The sequence below is a fragment of the Atractosteus spatula genome, chromosome 18, assembly GCF_055471065.1.
Source record: "Atractosteus spatula isolate fAtrSpa1 chromosome 18, fAtrSpa1.hap1, whole genome shotgun sequence".
Lineage (NCBI taxonomy): Eukaryota > Metazoa > Chordata > Actinopteri > Semionotiformes > Lepisosteidae > Atractosteus > Atractosteus spatula.
This window is the reverse complement of record NC_142723.1, coordinates 4,317,008-4,338,232: the sequence shown is the minus strand read 5'-3', so window position 1 is coordinate 4,338,232 and position 21,225 is coordinate 4,317,008. Positions and strand designations below refer to the sequence as shown.

Here is a 21,225-nt window from a genome sequence, read left to right as displayed (position 1 = left end):
TGGATGATGTGACAGCAGCCATAGTGCCCCAGTACACTCCCCACACACCAGCTATTACTGGAGAGGAGAACAGTGATGAAGCCAGATCAGAGATGGGGATTATTAGGAGGCCATGATTGGTAAGGGCCAATGGGGAATTTGGCCAGGATGCCAGGGTTACACCCCTACTCTTTTTGAGTAGGATTCCTCTGCCGGGATTTGAACCGGCAACCTTCCAGCTACAGGTGCAGATCCTAAGCCACAGTCCCACTGCTCCACCCCAATTAACCTGAAAGAAGATGAGCAGCAGCATGGATGTGTCTCCTATGTTCTGTCCTAATCTTTTATTACTCAAAAAAGTAAACTGACACAAGTAAACCCCTTTGTGTCAGACAAACAGCATGATCACCTCACCCCATGTGAAGATTTGAACCCGATCTCTTTTCTCTCCACAAGTTTATGCCAACAATGCAGCTATTAATCTTTAACTTAACTTAAGATGTCTGTCAGCTTAATTTTCCTTCAGTACTTCATTCAGGCAGAGGAGGGGGCTAGAGTGCTTACGGCCTTCCACTTTCAATGGAAATGCTTTTACCACATGATAAGGTCCTTCTTGCTTGAAAGGAGCAAGTGGTAATATGGTAATTTATTATGTATCTGTTTGATACTTTTGATTTGATATTTTTCTGTAAAAAATTCAAAACGAGAAGGAACTATTCCAAACATCTACTGAATAACCACGTCTCACTATAAATTCATTTCCAGGAGTATATTTGCATGGATCAGACATCACTGACCCTGTCACGAAAACCTGTCACTGGTGCCGATTGAGGTGTCTTACCCAATTAAAATCAGGTCCTATCCCAAACTTTGTGTTCAGACTTTGACTTCCCAGCAACCTCCTGTGACATCATGGCTCCGGGCAGGCAGGTTGGTTGACAGCACTCCGCTAACAGTCTTAAGATCAGGAAGATGCGTCAGTTCTCCCCCTGAAACATTTGGCTGCCAGATCTGACTGATCACACAGGAGTTGCAAACCAGTTGAAACCCACTTAGAGTCTGATTATTTTTTGTCAGTTTTGATATTTACAGTGCCTTGCGAAAGTATTCGGCCCCCTTGAACTTTTCAACCTTTTGCCACATTTCAGGCTTCAAACATAAAGATATAAATTTTTTATTTTATGTGAAGAATCACCAACAAGTGGGACACAATTGTGAAGTGGAACGAAATCTATTGGATTTTTGAAACTTTTTTAATTAATAAAAAAATGAAAAGTGGGGCGTGCAAAATTATTCGGCCCCTTTACTTTCAGTGCAGCAAACTCACTCCAGAAGTTCAGCGAGGATCTCTGAATGATCCAATGTTGTCCTAAATAACTGATGGTGATAAATAGAATCCACCTGTGTGTAATCAAGTCTCTGTATAAATGCACCTGCTCTGTGATAGTCTCAAGGTTCTGTTGAAAGCGCAGAGAGCATCATGAAGACCAAGGAACACACCAGGCAGGTCCGTAATACTGTTGTGGAGAAGGTTAAAGCCGGATTTGGATACAAAAAGATTTCCCAAGCTTCAAACATCCCAAGGAGCACTGTGCAAGCGATCATCTTGAAATGGAAGGAGTATCAGACCACTGCAAATCTACCAAGACCTGGCCATCCCTCTAAACTTTCAGCTCAGACAAGGAGAAGACTGATCAGAGATGCAGCCAAGAGGCCCATGATCACTCTGGATGAACTGCAGAGAACTACAGCTGAGGTGGGAGAGTCTGTCCATAGGACAACAATCAGTCTTACACTGCACAAATCTGGCCTTTATGGAAGAGTGGCAAGAAGAAAGCCATTTCTCAAAGATATCCATAAAAAGTCTCGTCTAAAGTTTGCCACAAGCCACCTGGGAGACACCCCAAACATGTGGAAGAAGGTGCTCTGGTCAGATGAAACCAAAATCGAACTTTTTGGCCACAATGCAAAACGATATGTTTGGCGTAAAAGCAACACAGCTCATCACCCTCAACACACCATCCCCACTGTCAAACATGGTGGTGGCAGCATCATGGTTTGGGCCTGCTTTTCTTCAGCAGGGACAGGGAAGATGGTTAAAATTGAGGGGAAGATGGATGCAGCCAAATACAGGACCATTCTGGATGAAAACCTGTTGGAGTCTGCAAAAGACCTGAAACTGGGACGGAGATTTATCTTCCAACAAGACAATGATCCCAAACATACAGCAAAATCTACAAAGGAATGGTTCACAAATAAACGTATCCAGGTGTTTGAATGGCCAAGTCAAAGTCCAGACCTGAATCCAATCAAGAATCTGTGGAAAGAGCTGAAAACTGCTGTTCACAAACGCTCTCCATCCAACCTCACTGAGCTCGAGCTGTTTTGCAAGGAAGAATGGGCAAGAATTTCAGTCTCTCGATGTGCAAAACTGATAGAGACATACCCCAAGCGACTTGCAGCTGTAATCGCAGCAAAAGGTGGCTCTACAAAGTATTAACGCAAGGGGGCCGAATACTTTTGCACGCCCCACTTTTCATTTTTTTATTAGTTAAAAAAGTTTCAAAAATCCAATAGATTTTGTTCCACTTCACAATTGTGTCCCACTTGTTGGTGATTCTTCACATAAAATAAAAAATTTATATCTTTATGTTTGAAGCCTGAAATGTGGCAAAAGGTTGAAAAGTTCAAGGGGGCCGAATACTTTCGCAAGGCACTGTAAATGTACTGGCATTGCAGAGTTATCCGTCAGGGCCCAGGAAGCCCAGTTGGTTGTATTAGTTCAGGAGGGGAGCTGTGTCAGCATGCGTAGGCTGCAAAGGAACAAGTTAAGGTTTATTCCATGCTGAAAAGAGAGAGAGAAAGAGAGAAAACACAACGTTTCGACTGCGGAGCCTTCTTCAGGTGAAGACACTTCCACACCCGAAAGAACTTCTTCTTCCACACCCGAAAAAGGCTCCACAGCCTTCCCTTTTTTCAGCATGGAATAACTTTTTTTTTGTACTTGTTCCAGTTAGTTGTATGACCACCTGGGCTCTGTTTCTAACTTCTGTCACTGACTGTCTGGGCTCTGTGTCTAACGTCTGTCACTGAATTTCTGGTCTGGCTGCCCAGGATATAGTTGTCCCTGGGCGATAGTGTCCACCTGCATCTTCAGATCTCATGTCGGCGGTGTTGCAAGGTGTCGTATCGATGTATTAAAACACAGCAGGACGCTTTCTGAACCCCTGAGCGGCAGCACAGGCCCTTCTCAATTGGATTATGGATTACCAGGATCTTTAAAATCCTTCAATCCCTTCTTTGGTCATTAACACAAGTTAGATGCTGTCGCTCTAAGCCAGCGTCCCAGTTAACTTCACGCAATCCAAACTGCAGGCTCCCTTCCTTCGAGGTCAGCAAGGAAAGAGCTGGAAGAATCAGCAATACCTCCTCACAGATGCACAGAATAGAGCATTTTCCACATCAGGGTCATCAGGGGATACTCACAAGTCAGCCTTAGATATTTTGAGCTGCTTTTTTCAAGGTATTTCTGTCTACAAATGTGGTCATAGATTTCACAGCAGAGATTGTCAAGTAACTGAATCGTAAAATTTACTGAAGACTAATGGCACTGTTCTGCATTTATAGTATTTATCTTGTATTTTTGCACTAATCTGAGATTTCCCATGCTGTTCACAGCAAATCATTCTTCGCACATCAGATATTACTGTTGAAATATTTTGCTTAAAAACAGCTGCAGGGGGCATAATGTACTGTTGCAAAGCTGAATAGTTTAGCAATTCCCCAGTGACACCGCACTACGGCAAAGTGCATAAAAATAGAAGAGATCAGGGTCCCACAACATCATTTTGCATCATTAAAGAGGCCGTTTTGCCTGTCCCGTTTTCAGATTTACAAAAATACACTTATTCAAGATTCTGGAACATCTTGAACAAGATATAATTAGTGCTGTATGTATTCGGGGATAAGTCTGAACTCTATAATACCAACAACACAACATGCAGCATTTCTGATCATACTGCCTCACAGCCACAGCAGATGCTGGTGTGACTTTGCATAAGAGAAAGATCAAAAACTCAAGTCCTGTGTAGCATGTCTAGAAAATGAAACAGACACCTAGAGAACACATCTGTCTGTGCACCTGTGATCATCAGTTATGAACACTAATGTAATTGATTTTCCCTTATGAAATAAATAACACTGTGGGACAGAATAGCACTCTTGATCTTGAGCGGTGCCTGTCAAAACAATGTACACAGCTGGGAAAGTCCAGTGATTATGCAATTCAGTGACCAGATGAACCTTGTCCTCAGCTGTAAACCTCTTAAGAACATGTAGGACACCGTGGACTGTAGCCCTTGCTGGCTGGAAATGAGGAGCCCCTTCTCTCCTTTCGCAAGACATGGAGAGGACTGATCCCAGTGAAAGGCCTGAGCACCCTCTGACACCACAGCACCACACAGTGAAATACATCCCAGTTGGTTTACAACGGACTCTACTGGATTTCCCTCCTGATACTAAATGGCACAAAACACAACTCGAGCGATCATTTTCAAGTTCTTCCGGATCAATTTTTGTGTAATAAGCTTCCATTTAGTTTTCCTTTTATTAAAACAGACAATCTAGAGCTAAAGACTCAGAGTCCAGACTGAACAATGTACTGGTTTAAACAGGGAAGAGGAGTACAGTTATCAAGAGTCAACAAAATAAAGCAAGGCAGCGTTAATCTTTGAAGATGGACTGGCTTAAAGCTCAGAGCAGATTGGCGCATCACCCTGACAATTCCAGTGACGTAGCAGTGATGTCAGCTGGCGGAATAAACACTCTATAAAGGCCTGTTTCCAGGCAGCTCCTGTGCAGGACAGACGCAGACACCTGGGACAGCTGTCAGTCATAACAGGAGGCTCCCCAGCTCATTCTTCGCTCCACATTCACGTAAGAGAGTAAGTACACGTTTGATTTGGATTCACAACAGCACGTCACTTATCAATACTTTGGACTCTACAGTAAACTCCATTCTTACTAACTAGAGTCTGTCTTACCAGTGTTAGGGTTGTGCATATGTCTCCTATCCATTGCAAAGCAATCCTTCTACATTTAGACAAAGAAAAGTCATTATTGGAAATACTGTTCAAACAGAATTTAGGAGAACAACCAATGGTTATCTTGATGGCACCCTTTCCAGTGATAACGGAAAGGTTAATGAATTTTGAGACTGCGGATTTTGAGACTTTAATGAATTTTGAAACTGTTATTGTTATGGATTCCTTTTGATATGCAACACAGTGCTGGCTGTGCATGCTGCTGATGGACACAGTGCAGTATTTCCTTTCTCAGCCTGGCCAGACAGTTGTGTATGCTAACATACACAACTGTCTGGCGTACAGCGTGAGAGCAGCAGTACTGTCTTTTTCAGTTTGCTGGGATTACAGGTGTCAAATATTGTGTGGTGAAGCTGCCCTGTAGTATTTATTGTCTTTACACTCAGTTCTATGGTTGCTTAACCCCTGCTTTAAATGTCTTTAATATGCTTGTTTTTATAAAGCATGCAAAGAGCTGTCAAATAGTCTTCACAATACAAAATGACATGAAATTCTCTTGGGGGGGGGGGGGGAGGCAGATCCATTATCCAAGCCCTTTAAAAGTAAATGTATAAATTTGTAACAATACTGAAAATACACAGATGCTATTTTTTTTCACAAAAAAAAAGTCTCCTGTAAGAATGCTTTGTGCTCATGTGCCGGGCAGGGACTCTCAGGACCATGAACATTTCTGTCAACCCCACCACCCCCACCAAGGTGACTGGGGGACCCACCACTCCCCGGAAAGGCCCCCCCAAGTTCAAGCAGAGGCAGACGCGGCAGTTCAAGAGCAAGCCCCCCAAGAAAGGAGTGAAGGGGTAAGTCCGATGCCCACTCAGACCCAGACCTGTGCTGGCTCTGCCATATTAAGGCATGTGAGTATTAGATTCTTTCTTACTTCTCTATACGCAAGCGACCTGCCTGAAGGACACACGCTGTACAGGTCTGAATATTACATATCAGCAACAAAGAGATACATCACGATCTTTAAAAAAAGCCAGGTCAAAACACTACCGATACCGATGGAACTGAAAAACGCAAAAAGCAACTTTGCCTTGTCAGCTCTTATCAAAAGATCATATCACTTCATCCATTCATCTGTGGTCATTTTTGTGGGCTTTGTTCTCTGTATATCTAATCTTCCTTTAAAACTTTTCCAGCTTTGGTGATGATATCCCTGGGATGGAAGGACTGGGAACTGGTAAGTATCACGCTTCACTTTTAGACAAGCACACCGTCTACCGTTAACGATTAACGCCGTCTGTCTCTCATTGTCACCCCTGCTCCTCCTGCGCAATCAAAACAGGAAACCGATCAGGACAATGGAATGCCAAAGCGTTACTCTTACACTGCTTCCATTTGCAATGTCAAATGTCACAGGCTTTCAGAAATGGCACAAAACTCCACCAACTCTGTCTGTCTTATTGGAAGCACATCTATGCCGATTCTCAGCAGCACTTGCAGATAAGCAAGTGAGGATATTATCTCCAAGACGGAAGCTCAGATGTGACGCATCAATGGTTATTTAACACATCTCAATCTCAATCCCTAGATATCACGGTCATCTGCCCCTGGGAGGCATTCAGCCATCTGGAGCTGCACGAGCTGGCGCAATTCGGCATCATCTGAGCCTGCCCTTGAACCCCGGGACAGGACGTTCCTTGTAGACACCCTGCCACTCACTTCCCACTGCAGCCGACTCACACTAGAAGCATAACTCTCCTTTGTAACCTGCCTGGAGCGGACCGGCGAATCGCAGGAAGCGAAGCCTGCAGTCTGACAATCTTCGGGCAGAGGAAACCTTTAACCAGCTGGTGCCCACAGGGGGGTGTGATACGAGATCCGGAGACTGAGGGAAAAACACCCTTCAAGATTCCTACAAGACGGAGCTCTAACCAACTTGGTGACCATCCTCTGAATCTTTATTTTCCGACACGTTTACAAAGCACATCAAGTAGCCAAATGTACTATACAAGTGCTGCACAGGAATCTTAAAGGGATTCTCCCTTTTTTTGTAAGGGAAATAATAGGATCCTTGTGTTACTTTCTGAACATTGTTTTTTTTTAAATTAAAACTGTGTAAGCGAACCTAATACCAGATCTGTAGCTGTGATAACCATGCGCATGAGGAATTAACATCTTCTTGCGTGTCTGAGTATGACATGTAACCATTTGATTGAGTCATGATCCTATTTTGAATACACTCAGTAGGTGTGACTTCAACATGTACTGGCTGTAGAGATAGTACACCTGTTCTTCTATTGCTGCAGACTGTTCTCTCTGGACTAGCAAACCTTCGCCTTTCTCCTTGTGCTGTCAGTTGTACTTAAATATTAAATTAAACCTTTGATCTCTCTGTAATCCATTTCCAGACTCTTGCTGCTACTCTTCTGCTGTAGTTTTCTGACCTCTCTCCATTAATAAAGTTTGTCTTATTAAATGTTGCCTCTCCTTCTCTTTTCTCTGCTGCTCTGAAGAGACACACACCTGTATTTCAAGCAGCCACACTGAACTGACCAGACACCTGGAAAGAGTCTCAGAGTTGGCTGTAGCATGTTTTGATAGTTTACAAGAAGAAACGTGGACCTCTTGCATCAAGTGGCAGCTGGTACTCACTCGTGCAGAGCTTTGTATTTAACGGGAGGCTTACTCTGCAACAACACCATATTAGTCATTTGTTCACTAAGTAAAAGGTTCAAGATGAGAACATCTCTGCCTCCACTGTGGTGCTGGTCAGGTAATCAATGTAACGAAAAAGAGGAGACACAAGAGTCCTACTGGGCCAGGAGGGAAAACCTCCTGTTCAGACGTCAGCGATCCATTGCTGACTCTCGGCCTGTATCATATTCCTGGAACTTACAAGATCTCCTTAGGCTGCCCTCTGCTTTCTAAATTAACTTCTTAATCTCCGCCTGCCGAAGGAGACGCCAGCGTAGCTGCCTGCTGTGCTCCAGCTCGTCTGCTTGACAGGTGGATTAGCCTCCATGTAAAATCCTGAGGGCTGACCAGAAAGCCGGCCTAGAAAGCTGAAAGGAGCCAATGACAATGAATTACAGGGGATTTCTGGAATCTCGATGTCTTACGCAAGTCAATGCTTAAGCTTTCCTGAATCCCTGCTTTCCAATCCAATTGAGATCACATGTGGAAGCAGCATGATTTGAGTGAGATCTTGTTTGCAATGGAGTCCCTTGCCAGAGTCAATTATGTTGCCTACGCAATGGAACATCCCACAAGTATAAATCCACTGCAGGCCTCAAGATGGGTATTTTGCGTCAGGAAATACCACAGTGAATGTGTCTTCACCAATATTTAACATTTGGTAAATTTGGTCAAATTTATAACGCTTTCTTGAGCAGAAGTGTCTTTCTCAGTTACCTTTCGTACATTCCACTTTGTAACTTCCAAAAAGAAAATAAACGCATTCATTTTTTACTAAGAGGAATGCAACAGGTCCAGTAATCTCTCTACATTGATGCCACATGCCAAGAGGTGGGGACAGCCGACAGCAGATGCCTCAGTAAAATCTATTAAGCAGACAGGCTTAAAGTGCTAGCAGTGTATACTGGCTGTAATGCAAAACTGACAAGAACTCCAAAGAATCAAGATTATAATATTACAGCTCAATAGAATTAGCAGCTGTCTTTGACTGCAAAGTGGCTTTACTTTGCGAAAATAGGTTTGACAAGGTCTTGACCCCATTAGTAAAATAAAGCAGAACCACTGACTGCCGCAAACAGGAAACAGGGCATAAGCAATCAACACTAGCTGACTGGTTTTTGACTGGAATACACATCTCGATAGAGACAATCCTCAACTATGCTCTATTCTGTGTATGTTTCCGAACAGGAAGTGCTGATTCTTTTTAATGAACAGACCGGACCTGGGTGAACACTTTCTCTCCGTTTCAACGGATCACCATTGTTATGGTCATCGATGGCCTTTCTTAGGATCTTGTGATCCATACCAACAAAATCAAATTTAACTGCATGTGTGAATTAAAAGACCGGCAATTCTAGCCTTTGAAGATCTAATATTGATTAGCGATGGCTTAAAACAACATCATATTCAGTTGCAAAGGAACAAGTAATAGGTTTGATAGCCTGAAGAAGGCTCCATGGCCGAAACATTGTTTTCTTCCTTCTCTTTTCAGCAGGGAATAAACCTATTGCTTGTTCCTTTGCAGCTTATGCATGCTGATGCAGCTACCCACCTGAACTACTATCATATTCAGCTTACCACCGTATATGCGGGCTCCAGTGCTTGTCCTAAGCAGAACACTGGTCCCACTGGGAGCACTCTGCATTAACGGGCCTTGGGGGCCGCGAGACTTGTCCTGCAGCAGACAAGGGGAGGCGCTGTGGAGAGGCACCACTCTCCTTGTGCCTGGGGTCGCTGGCCCGCGAACCGGAGGCCAGAGGGTGGCGAGAGGCAGTTAGGTCGCCTCATTCCTGGCCGTGCCAAACACACGCAAAGTTTCCAAGCAAAAAAAAAACGTAATTCTTTTTAAAAAAAATGTGAAACAAATTTTCCATTTGAAAAACTGTCACACTTTGCTCCAAGAGCCCGATTTAATCAAAACCTATCTTCTTTTCAGAACCCATTTCCCTTGTCAAGACTAACCAATATATATGTCCACAGCTATATTTTATCCTGAGTTTTACAGTGACACTTACAGTTGGCGAGAGAAACTGCAGCAATGAAGTCAAAAGTCAAAGTGCTTAGCGACCACAGCACCAATGAAAAAAAAACAGAAGAACGTGTTATTAAATTATTCGTAGAACAGTGGAAAACAACAGAGCACAAAGGTCATTCCACATGATTTAACAATGCGAAAAAGAAATGTCTACATTATTTCAGTTTCAGACTTTTAAACCGAGGCCAGGAAACAACATTGTTTAACTACAAATTAGTTTGTTCCCTGTGACATTTAAAACAGACTCATGCCAGCTCACGTCTGCTGAAGGACCTGAAGAGTTTTTTTCCCCCGACAAATAACTGTGAGGAGGGTCATTAAGTGAAAACCCATTGCCGACTCATTAATTCATTAGTAAAAATCGACCACGATTACTACCCTCTGACACCGGGTGTTATCCCGGAGCTTGTGGTGTTTGAATCCACCTTTTAATCCTGATCAAAAACAGGAATCTAGTGTGAGAAAAGATCCTATAGCATGCAGTGCAGTGTTGTACTTTATGTGTGCAGTATGTCAATGGACTCCAAACTAGCAACACATCTTACTCAAATATTATTCCACCCCACTCCAAAGTTCCAACGTTTTATCAAAAATAGACAAAAGAAGACATTCTGAAAAGTAATATTTTATTGTTAATCCATTTTTTAATTTTGAGAATGAGCACATTTTTAATATAGTTTTTCAACACAGGTTCAAAAATAATGGGGCATTTATAAATACATCAGCTGGTATATTCAGTAGTACTGACATATTGTACCTGGTAAGCCTGCGCTGTGCAGAAGAGTAGAAATGACCGCCTGCCCTCCTGTCATTTCAGTGCCTCTAACTCACACTGATGTTATTCCCATTTATGATATGGATATATTTGTACAGTATAAGATAATTTTTTCTCAGCCCACAGTCTCGCTACAATTGCAAGTTTCTAAAATTCAACTTTTAAAATTTGAGAAAATTATTAAAGTAGCCTCTGAAAAGGATTGGCTATAATAGGTTTTCAGCCCTGAAAAGAGAGGAGGGGTTTCAGCAAAATGCTTTCATACAGTACCTCACTCCATGACCAACAGAGATCAATTTAAAAACTTAAGGTACAAAAGCAGAATGCAGCGTGATTAACTGCAGAACAAACTGGGGATTAAAATACGATAAAATCACATCGTAAAGAAACTTCCTGAAGCTAAAAAAATGTCAAGGGATCCAAACGTTTCAAATGGACTTGACCTCTCGCAAGGAGCAAGTTGATGTCTTTCCAAACTTTTCACACACAGGTCACTGCAGCTACAGAGGAAGTATTAGCACCTGCCACTCCTACAGTGACAACTCTTCTATGTTTACTGAGTGCCCATTCATCTCTGCAGGGCGTTCCAGGGAATTAATTACATGTGGAAAAAGACTGAATACATGTTTCTACAACTCTACAGAAGTCTGCAGGGTTTTAAAAAAGTACTTCAATGGACCTCTGTCATTTTGTTCTTCTGTATTAAGGTAAATGCAGGCTAGCTATAACTAATTAAATACTAAACTTACTCTTTAATATATGATATGTGAAAGTCCCACAGGAGTGCATTTTTTCTGAGCAAATGGCTACATGCATGTACTGGATTGTTTTCTGTACAAGTACAGTACATAGAAAGTGCATCCTATGTTATCTGACTTCCCTAAATGAAAGAAACAGATCTCCAAACAAAAGTGCTGTATTCAAATGACTGGTGTTGCAAAATTCTACATTAAAAAAAAAGAAATCAAGTTACCTGGTTTTAATCTAAACTTGTACAAATAATCAAATACAAGAATACTTCGGTGAGGTTCAAGCATCTAACAATGTCATGCAACACAACAGCTCTAGAAAAACCAAAGACCACAGGTTTATTGCTTGTTCCAAAATGAGGTTTTGAAAGTTGTCTAGTCTACTATGTTCTAGCAAAAATACTCTCCTGAATGAAAATATAAACACATTTCCCTTAGATAGAACAAACATAACTAAAATTTAAAATATTAGCAGGTAATCAATAATAACTATGACTCAACTTGAAAAGATCATATTCATTTAACAACTTCACTGGCCAGCCTTATGGAACATTAAACGCAAAAAAATATAATTGTTAAATATACTTTGTCTATCGTATTAAAGGCATTCATGGTTCACCACATTTCTGTTTGGTTTTGATTTTTTGATTTACATGGTAGCAGAACAATCGAACTTTCCAGGCCAAATGGCCTCCTCTTGTCTGTCACCATTCAAATGATATTACGCTTGGTTGAAAAAAACCTTCCCTTATCCTACATTAACACATCTTTTTTAGAAGTTTTATTTAGCAAATTCCTGCCTTTAATCCCGCAAAGCTCCTTAACTACACGTGTAAACAATATTCTATATAAATCCCACACATGATGCCCGTATAACAGGTAAAGAGAACAGAAGCTTATAATGCAAAACAGAACAAGAAACAAAGGACAAATACTTTCACTGTGTGTGCTAATGTAAATCTGTAACCATAACAAATATGTGAATAAACCAGTGCTGGAAAATAGGTACAAGTTCAATGACTTTATGACATTCATATTAAAAATAACAGCTGAGATATTTGAAATCAAAATTGTGATAAATGAATGAAAAAGGAATGTAAATTGCTTAAACACAAGCTGTATATCAGAACTGTTATTCACCATTGGGAATATAATCTAAAACTGTGAAACTAACTGAAAACCAATTTCTAATCACCATTTTGTTTAATTACGCTGAGTATTTAAACAAAAAAAAAACACTAAACCCACAACAACTGAAAAGCAAGGGTAATGCAGAAAAAAAGTAAATATTTGAATTAACTCAGAAAGCACATGCAACGATTCGAATTTGGAAAACCTCGTGAAATACTGGTTTTTCAAAGCACTTGCTTGGGAGCGTAATATTAATGATCTATGATCAAATCTTTTCTAAAAAATAAATCACAGTCCATGAATAATTAAGATCTAACAGAGGTACAATTTTGTTATTCATATTCTCGTCTAAAAAATAAAACAAAACATGGCAATCTCAAAACAACTGAGACAGTAATGCAGCTTACAGAGTTAACCAGACACTTAAGACCTAGGCTGCCACTGAGATTTTTATTTAAATTCAATCAGGAGATAATAAAATATATGACCTGTGCATATTAAGCATAGCAGTATTACTATATAATCCATAAAACCGGGTTTAAAAAGTGCAGAACATATTCAAGTGTGATTTTTTTTTCATAAAAGAGGCAAGGAATTTTAAATCTTTAAATTTCAAAAGACTTTACACTTTCTCATTCTAACACTCGAATAATTACACACATCCTATTGATGTTCAGATACAGAGATGCAGTGTTTGTTTTCCAACTAATCCATAATCCATAACAAAACCAGTGTTAGTGTCAAGAATATGAAGTTTTTTAAAAAAAAAACACACAACATAAAACGGTCAGCTGGAAGTAATCGATTAACCAGTGTTTGTTTTTTTTTTGGCATAAAAATCTATTGCACATACAGTAGTGAAAACTGACCATTGCATAGAACAAGGGGAAACAAAAATGTTGAGATTGTCACAACAGACCTTTATCTCTATCGTAGTACCACAAACAATGTGCACGTTTTCGCACAGTAGTGTTAAGTTAGTGTGAACACAATCATGAACGGTGTATAAACTCTACTGAATTCACTTTTTACGTTCTGCACCTGTTCTTTAAAAGCAGCTGCACTCAGAGCACTCATATTTATTCCTTCTACACGGAGTGTCACCTACAGCGTGGACTGTCCAGTCAACTGCATTGCCTACAATCCTTCTGTAAATCCGCACTGCATGCAGGGCAACGCAAGAACAGGGACACTGCACCTGCTGCATCCTAAGTGACGGTATAAAGCTCATCTTTCTCGTTCCTGCAGAGCTGGTAACCACAGAAAAAACTGCGGGACCAACCCCATGGGGGGTTGTACTTTTCGCGGGGAGGCAGCAGGAAGACCACGCTGCTCGCCACCATTATGTGCCAGATGCTGTGAGTGTAGTAGTAGTTGTCATCGGTCTCCGTAAACACGTACACGCAAAGGCCAATGACTGCAGTCGCTATGCCTGGCAGCAGGTAGAACACCCAGCGCTTCCATGTCTTAGGATAACACTGGCGCCTCCTAACCCCACGATAAATCTGCAAAGAGATCAATCAGTTATGCTTAATGGAAACACAGCTGACATGCTGCTAATACACAGGCAAGACTTGGCAGGCACAAAGTATTTAACCCCCCCCCCCCAGCGGTAATTTATGTTAATTTCGTAAATGTCTGGAGAGAACCAAGAAAATCATATATAAATCTTGTACCATCATTTCAGAAATTGTTACCTTCATGCTGGAAAAAATGAGGTAGGGCTTTTAGCAACCGTTTTAAGCAACCGTTGCAATAAATTGCAGAGACGCACTGGAAGAGGAAGATGCAATTTCCTACTGCCTCGTTCAAGATCTGTTGCACCTTCGCTGACATGCACAAGGAGAGACGTTGTTTCGCCACTCAAATCTGAAGCTATTACGCCTAAAAGCAGATTCGAACTAACTTCTCAAAACCTGATTCCGGAAACCTAACAATGGCAGAGGACAAAACACCTTCTTGAACTTCCTGTTTCTCACCTCCGGGAAGCCTGTTCAGTAGTTATTTTTTCAGGAATAGTTTATTTGCCATAAAGATTACATTTTGAAAGGGCAGCAAGAAACGAGGACTCGAGTATGAGATGTTTAAAACTAGATATGTACGTAAACAGATCTTAAAGATAAAAAAATAGAAAGATGAAGTCGTTGTCTCTTACCCAAGCAGCCACCATGGCAAGGACAGCACACAGAACTGGACCCAGCAAATTCCATAGCCCTCTGCGATCCAGCTGCATCGACATTGCAATGATCAGAGTCCCCAGCATAAACAGCATCTAAGTGAACAAGATGAGAAAACGTGTTGAATCAAGAACAGATGTTAATTAGACCACTGCACAGTGATCAATAACAGACATTACACCTGTGACCCTACATCTCCATCTCAATCTTTGTTTTCTGGAGTGCCCTCTAGATCTGTCTGTCAATAGGCCTTGAGGAAGGGGAACAGCGCTCACATATTTAAAGGTGTCCTTGATCCGTGCCATGCAGAGGATGGTCACCCAGATGGAGCACACTGAGCCCAGAAAGTCACAGTACTGGAGTGTGTCGTAGTCCATGATGCACAGCACAGTGATGCCAGGCTGGTCACACGCATGGTAAAACTGGGACAGACAAGATGCAAAAAAAACAAGCATTCGGTCAAGATAAAGAGACAGCAACGCAGAAATGTGTACCAGAAATGACTGGTTTTTGAATCAGGTCATTTGTTCCAGGCAAAGCTGCGCATTTGTCTATGTGCAGCACTTTTGAGATCCGTGGTCGAGACACACCGTTGAGAAGAACATCGTGAAGAGGTAGACGGACGCCTCCACGATGTAGCAGCGGTACAGCGCCAGCACGATGGGCGGGATGAACAGCAGGTTGCTGAGGGTCAGCAGCAGGGCTGCAGCCAGCTGGCGCCCGTAGGACTGCGCTGTTCTGTCGTCCGTGCAGCTCCAGCCAGCCCAGCCTGGAACCAACAGAGCGCGTCAGACCGCGCCCCGGAACACACCTCGCACACAAACCCACGTGAAGCAAAGTAAGACCCACCAGCTTTACAGACACACGCGGCGTACAGGTAGCCATTGGAACGGAGCAGCCTGCACTCTCCATAGGTCCCACAGTCATCGACGCAGGCACTCAGGTACACGGATGTGATCACTGTGCCCGACGCTGCTCCACAGCCACTTGATGAGAAACAAAAGGCAACAGGACGAGGAATTGAAATTCACACCTGAAGAAGGCTCCACAGCTGAAACTTTCTTCTCTTTTCAGCATGGAATAAACCTATTACTCTTTCCTTTGTAGCCTACGCATGCTGCCGCAGCTCCCCACCCAGCGGAACTGAAAGGTTTAATTTCACTTTTATAGTGCACTTTGTCCCTTTCATAAAGATTGTTGTTAAACTGTAAGGTGACATGGTTTTAACAATACTCCTGAACTATGTTTCAGGCCTCACCTGAAGGTCACACTTCACTGTGCTGTACAGCTGCTTCTGACCCCAGAACCTGTTCCTTCAGTGTCTCTCTGCAGACTTTCACAAGCAGACTGCAGCTCTGACTTCTACCACGGGCGACTATTTTCGGGGGCCTCACCTGTCATTTTGAGGGCACACAATCTGTAAGGTGAGGTACCACCAGGCAGCTTCGGGGAAGGGAATCCGAAGTGTGGCTTCGGGGGCTGTGACATTCATCCTGAGGAAATGACCCTGAGAGAAGGCTGCAGGAGAACCAGGCACAACAGCTGGAGACCAGTTTTTCACATGGCAAGACGATCATTCAGACAGGAAATGTTGGCTTTTCTACTTCTGATCGTGTCTTATCCTTTAAAATGTATTTAGTTGTCTTTCTCTATATAAAACCGCAAATGATGGCTCATTATTAAATGAGGAAAAATGCTTTTTGTTCCATATCCTGAGTGAGTGTATAATTGGGAATTTCCTTCTTTGTAATTCAATGACAGAGTGATGGCACTATCCCATTTCATTCCTGATGTTACCCGAGCTGAAACACCCACAAATGTACTTTCTTTTTAATGTGTCTTCATCTCTTTTGAGTCTGGCTAAAGAAGAGACAGAGCGATAAGTACTCTTTTCTCTATAAAACTGTCTTATAGTATATTTGCACTGATCACAGCATTGATACTCAACACAATTCATAGAAACAATTCTTAACTGAGATGGTAATCTAGTCTTCTCTAAATTAATGACTATTAACTGCAGTATAAAGGGAGATTTACCGCTGGATAAAGAAAACAAACTCAAATCCTAAACCAAAAAAGTCAAGCCACTTCTAATTTCAAAAACATAATGGTAGTAAAGGTTTACAGAGTCCAATAATACTATTGCTTTGCCCTTTTTAAAAATAAAACAACAGAGGTGTATATAAATTTAGGCCTAAATTTCATTTTAGAATTCTACGAATCATTATAACTCATTATAACTAATATTCTAAGAAACGTTAAGAATGCTCCATGGCTTCAAATAATGAATCAAAAACAATTACAACTTTAAAAAGGTTGAAAACCATTGTAAATGCTGTAACTGTTAATTACTGTTACACTGTTAATCGGTTAATGTTGCAAGCCAATACGTGTCTTTCGGTTTACTGCAAAACCTGACTCAGCTGGATGGTATCTTGTATCCCACTTCCAACCAGCATCAATTGCTATACCTGTTGTGCAGGTTTGTGTGCTGTTCAGCGACAGTACAGGAGATCTGGTAGTCAGGCAGGCCACCACACTGGAATTCCTGTTGGTTAAGTTTGCCTAAGACAAGGAAGTGAATTGAAAACCCAGCATTAAAACAAATGTGTTATAATATGCGTACACATTATAATAATTTATTTAGTATATTGTACATTTTTAAGACTGCACATATGTTGAGAAAATGATATTATGAATATAAATATGATAAAAAACAAATTTACTGTAAAAAAATAAAAGCCACGTAAACCACTTTGGATTCTACACAGTTACCCCTGCACGTTAGACGCTTGCCAAAACGTCTTCTCAGAGAATAAGGAACTTGGCCTTTTAACTATGATTAGTGTTTAAAGAATCTGGTGCTGTCATTTTCATTCAGTGGTGGGAACTCAAGCTTGAGGAACCTGAAAATAATATGGCAATACACATACACCACTACTCTAAGATATCTCCTGCATTTCAGCATGAGTGGAAAAAGATGGAAAACATCCCATAAATACACATGAAGAACAGGATTACTGACATTTTTTTTAATAAGATTTTCTGTTTGGAAAAAATCCTTACCATGTTTTAAAGAATGGTTTGAAATGGTTTAAAACGACACCACTTAGGCTAGAAATTCACAATGGTGTCCATTTATGCCTCAGCTGGACAAACATAAATTTCAGTAGGGTTAAAATGGAAATACATCTTCTTTATAAGATAGTTCAGGTGGGGAGCTGCGTCAGCCTGCGTAGGCTGTAAAGGAACAAGGAATAGGTTTATTCCCTGCTGAAAAGAGAAGAAAGAAAACACAACGTTTTGGCTGTGGAGCCTTCTTCAGGTGTGACACCTGAAGAAGGCTCCACGGCCAAAATGTTGTGTTTTCGTTGTGTTTTCTTTCTTCTCTTTTCAGCAGGGAATAAACCTATTCCTCCTTTCTTTATAAGATGCTGGCTTCCAACAAACAGAGGACAACACACAGCCCAGGGTGGGGCTCCCTGTGTGTCTCACCTTGTTGAGCTCCAGGTCCAGAACGAGGGTCCCCCCGCTGTCCGTCAGAGAGTTGAGGTTGAACGAGACCAGCGTGGGGGCCCGAGACGTCAGTGTGACGTTCGGCCCGCCAATAAGGGCGAAGCGCGTGGAGACCACATCCATGTCTTCTCTGAACACAGGCACGTAGCGCACACAGGCGCTCCCGAAGGGATCCCTCCATGACGAGCTGTTTCCGCTAGGCAGCCAGCTCTCCCCCAGTGCAGTGATATTCCCGAACCCAGCTGAGGCGTTCAGAGACGGACTGGAGCCGTTAGAACTTAGCTGGGCAAAGAGGTCTTTTAAGAGCCCAGTACTTTTCGGCTTGCACCCTCCTGTGTTAAAATCAAAAAACATTTTTTCACCGATCAATAACTATAAAAAAATATGCTTATTCATTGATTCGAAGTAGTTCTCGACTCTTAAAAGAGTCCAAACAGAGTATTAACTTCTTGTCTGTAGTTAATTGTTTGGCTCATTTTAAGTTGAATCGAATTACAAAGGCACATATAAAGAAGAACGTGAAAATGCTTTGTAAACAGATGAAAGTAAGCCCATTCAAATATAGCTAAATGGATCACGTGTGTGTGAAGAACCCTCTCCACAGCTACATTTTTGCGAGCAGTCCAGGGAAATCTGAAAAAGGAGCCAGGCCTTACCCGTGAGGTTAGCTGTGATTGTGAAAGTTGTAGTCAGGTTAGGGTAGATGCTGTCTGCTGAGACTCGTACCCAAGTTCCCCAGGGCGGCGTGGGCAGCTGAACTGCGCAAGTGACGTTCCCAGAGCAGTTCACTGTTCTCACTGTGGAGTCAGTCAGAGCTACTGCACCCAGGGTGAGCACTAAAGGGCAGACCTTATCCGTAATGTTTTCTGTGACACAGCCGGAGATATGGAATGTTACCTCGGACGTATAATCTGGCACAAAAATCCTGAAGGAAACGGAAATAACGAGCAAATTAATTTCAACATATTACTGGTATACAACTCTAATGCAAGTTACGAAATGTTGGAAAGAGGCGAGGAAAGACGCGTCGCTTGCTTTCAAACTTACTTCATAAAAGCTGTCTTGTCAGGATAGGACAGGGACAGTCTGAGTGGAACATTTCGTTCCAGGACCGGCAAATCAACCGCTCTCCTCACAAACATCTGTGGCTGGAAAAAGTATGTGCATGTAGGAGAAAACCCCTGGCGGAGAAAAATGGAAAAACCACGATGTAGTACCGTGTGTTTGGGGGGAAACAAATTAATGAGAGGCATTATTTTTGCTATCTGTGGCTCCTCACTTGACTCACATATGTATGGAAGCTCGTAATATCAGTTACAAATATACAAAGCACAATGGGTGCGTGACTCTGGAAAAGGCTTTGTTCATAGACTTATGTGCTCACAAAGAAGGTAGCATGTATATGAAAGATGAAATGAAAAATACTTTTAAAGATTAAATGAAAGATACTGTGGTTTGGCGCACCCAGCAGCAGGCAACAGCAGACACACCTTTTGTTCGATTTTGCCATCATCTTTTGGAAGGTGGGCCACTATGAACCAGTCTCCGGGGGCAGGGTTGGTGATGTTGAAGAAGGCAATGCTTTGGCCACTGCTGACCACCAGGGTCAGATTCTGAGCCGCAAGGAAGGCTGTGTTCTTCGCAAACTGAGTCCCGACAGGATTGATTACTGGAGGGGCACCTGCCCTGAAGTGTCTGTAGAAACCAAGATAAATAACACCAACACCTCGACAAAGACCCTTTCTGATGGCGTCGCTGTCTAGATAACAGACTGAGTGAAAGAATCAATGGATAAAACATTCATAGAAAGGAGTGTGCCTACATGGTTACGTTATGTTTCCCGCAGTTAGAACCTGCCCCCTTGGTCACGATCAGTAACCAGCGCGCCAGCACCGTGTCCTCCGGCACTTGGAACTGGTGTAGCCGAGCGCTGCCGAACCAGCTGTACTTGGACAGCTTCTGAGGCGTCTTGGACAGGTACTCGGACACGTAGGTCAGCTCTGGAGCGTGACAGGACAAAAAGAGAGAGGCCGCTTCAAAACTGACATTATTTCATGTGTTCAAGTAGGCAGAATATGCCCAGCTATTTAAATTGGTGAGACAGGAAGGAGACTGGGAGACCATTTCAGGGAACATGTCAGGGCTGTGAGGATCAAAGATCGCTCCAAACCCATAGTTATCCGTTTCATCTCTAACGGCCACAATCCTTCTGATCTCCCCATATACGTCCTCACAGAGGGGTTTCGAAACTCCTATTGCAGGACATCTGAAACCCAAACCATCCTGAACCGAGGATCAAACCTTCCCCCTTCTCTCAAAGATAGACTAATTTCCTTCTAACCCTTTCTATTCATTTGCTGGTTTTGACTTCACACCTCTCTTCACCTCTCTTGACTTCAAGAGGGCTTCACAGCCAAAACGTTTCAGCATGAAGTAAACCTTTACTTGTTCCTTCATTATTTTACATGCTTCAGGGAATAAAGCCAACTTTGTATTCTAGTTGTATTTACTAGTTTTGAACTCCAGTCTGTCTAGCCCCTTAAGAAAATATCCTGTAGGTATCTATGGACTGGAAATGTCTACAGAAGCCTTTAGGTTATTTTATGCTAAAGAGAGCGTTGCGGGTGTTATTGAAATATCGTTAGATGCAAGTTAAGAACACATTAGTTGATCAAGTTCCGTAAGTTATCAAAAGTAAGTAACTGAAACAAGTCGGAGTGACTAAGCTCCTGCAAGGACACAAGTTTTGTAAGCACCGACACAACAGGAAAAGTTGGTATACAGATACCACATAACGGCTAAAAGAGTTAATTTAAATTAGATCACCACATATCAGTTCTAAACAGTACAACATAATCGAGTGTTGCTGCAATCCCACTCATAAATGATAAAAATACAGCTTAAGTGATCGATGCAAATCCTCACCATTTGCTAAAGTGCTGGTTATGAAAACAGCATGGAGAAGACACGGAACGACCGATGCGTCCATTTTGCATTTAGGCTTAAGGCTTCAGTAAGGACATTGTCATTTACTTCATTTTCGTTGTTACCAGGTTGATTTTCGCACTGATTTGTTCTTGCTCCAGCTCCTCGGTTTTGTTTACTATAGCTACTTCCTGGTTTC

The 21,225-nt window shown here is 42.0% G+C and overlaps 2 protein-coding genes across 3 annotated transcripts in view; one reads left to right on the top strand and one right to left on the bottom strand.

Moving 5' to 3' along the window:
• Positions 1-21,225, bottom strand: part of pgap6 (post-glycosylphosphatidylinositol attachment to proteins 6) — a 26,993-nt gene extending 5,768 nt beyond the window's left edge. Inside the window, exons 1-13 of one of the 2 annotated variants that reach the window (XM_088936464.1) lie at positions 21,027-21,225; positions 19,924-20,101; positions 19,592-19,796; positions 19,149-19,282; positions 18,758-19,026; positions 18,081-18,433; positions 17,057-17,150; positions 15,980-16,103; positions 15,435-15,571; positions 15,176-15,354; positions 14,861-15,007; positions 14,564-14,680; positions 10,366-13,913 (exon numbers count right to left, since the gene is read on the bottom strand). In XM_088936464.1, the coding sequence (XP_088792590.1) occupies positions 13,617-13,913; positions 14,564-14,680; positions 14,861-15,007; positions 15,176-15,354; positions 15,435-15,571; positions 15,980-16,103; positions 17,057-17,150; positions 18,081-18,433; positions 18,758-19,026; positions 19,149-19,282; positions 19,592-19,796; positions 19,924-20,101; positions 21,027-21,090 (2,298 nt within the window). In that variant the 5' untranslated portion in view covers positions 21,091-21,225 and the 3' untranslated portion in view covers positions 10,366-13,616. Of the gene's footprint in view, positions 1-10,365; positions 13,914-14,563; positions 14,681-14,860; positions 15,008-15,175; positions 15,355-15,434; positions 15,572-15,979; positions 16,104-17,056; positions 17,151-18,080; positions 18,434-18,757; positions 19,027-19,148; positions 19,283-19,591; positions 19,797-19,923; positions 20,102-21,026 lie in introns of those variants that run through there. The other variant, XM_088936465.1, reaches the window with a different exon arrangement.
• Positions 4,834-7,500, top strand: LOC148818423 (retinal cone rhodopsin-sensitive cGMP 3',5'-cyclic phosphodiesterase subunit gamma). The gene is made up of 4 exons (XM_088936472.1): positions 4,834-4,922; positions 5,728-5,878; positions 6,221-6,261; positions 6,613-7,500. Exons 2-4 carry the CDS (start codon positions 5,742-5,744, stop codon positions 6,687-6,689), a joined length of 255 nt encoding a protein of 84 aa, XP_088792598.1. The 5' UTR covers positions 4,834-4,922; positions 5,728-5,741; the 3' UTR covers positions 6,690-7,500.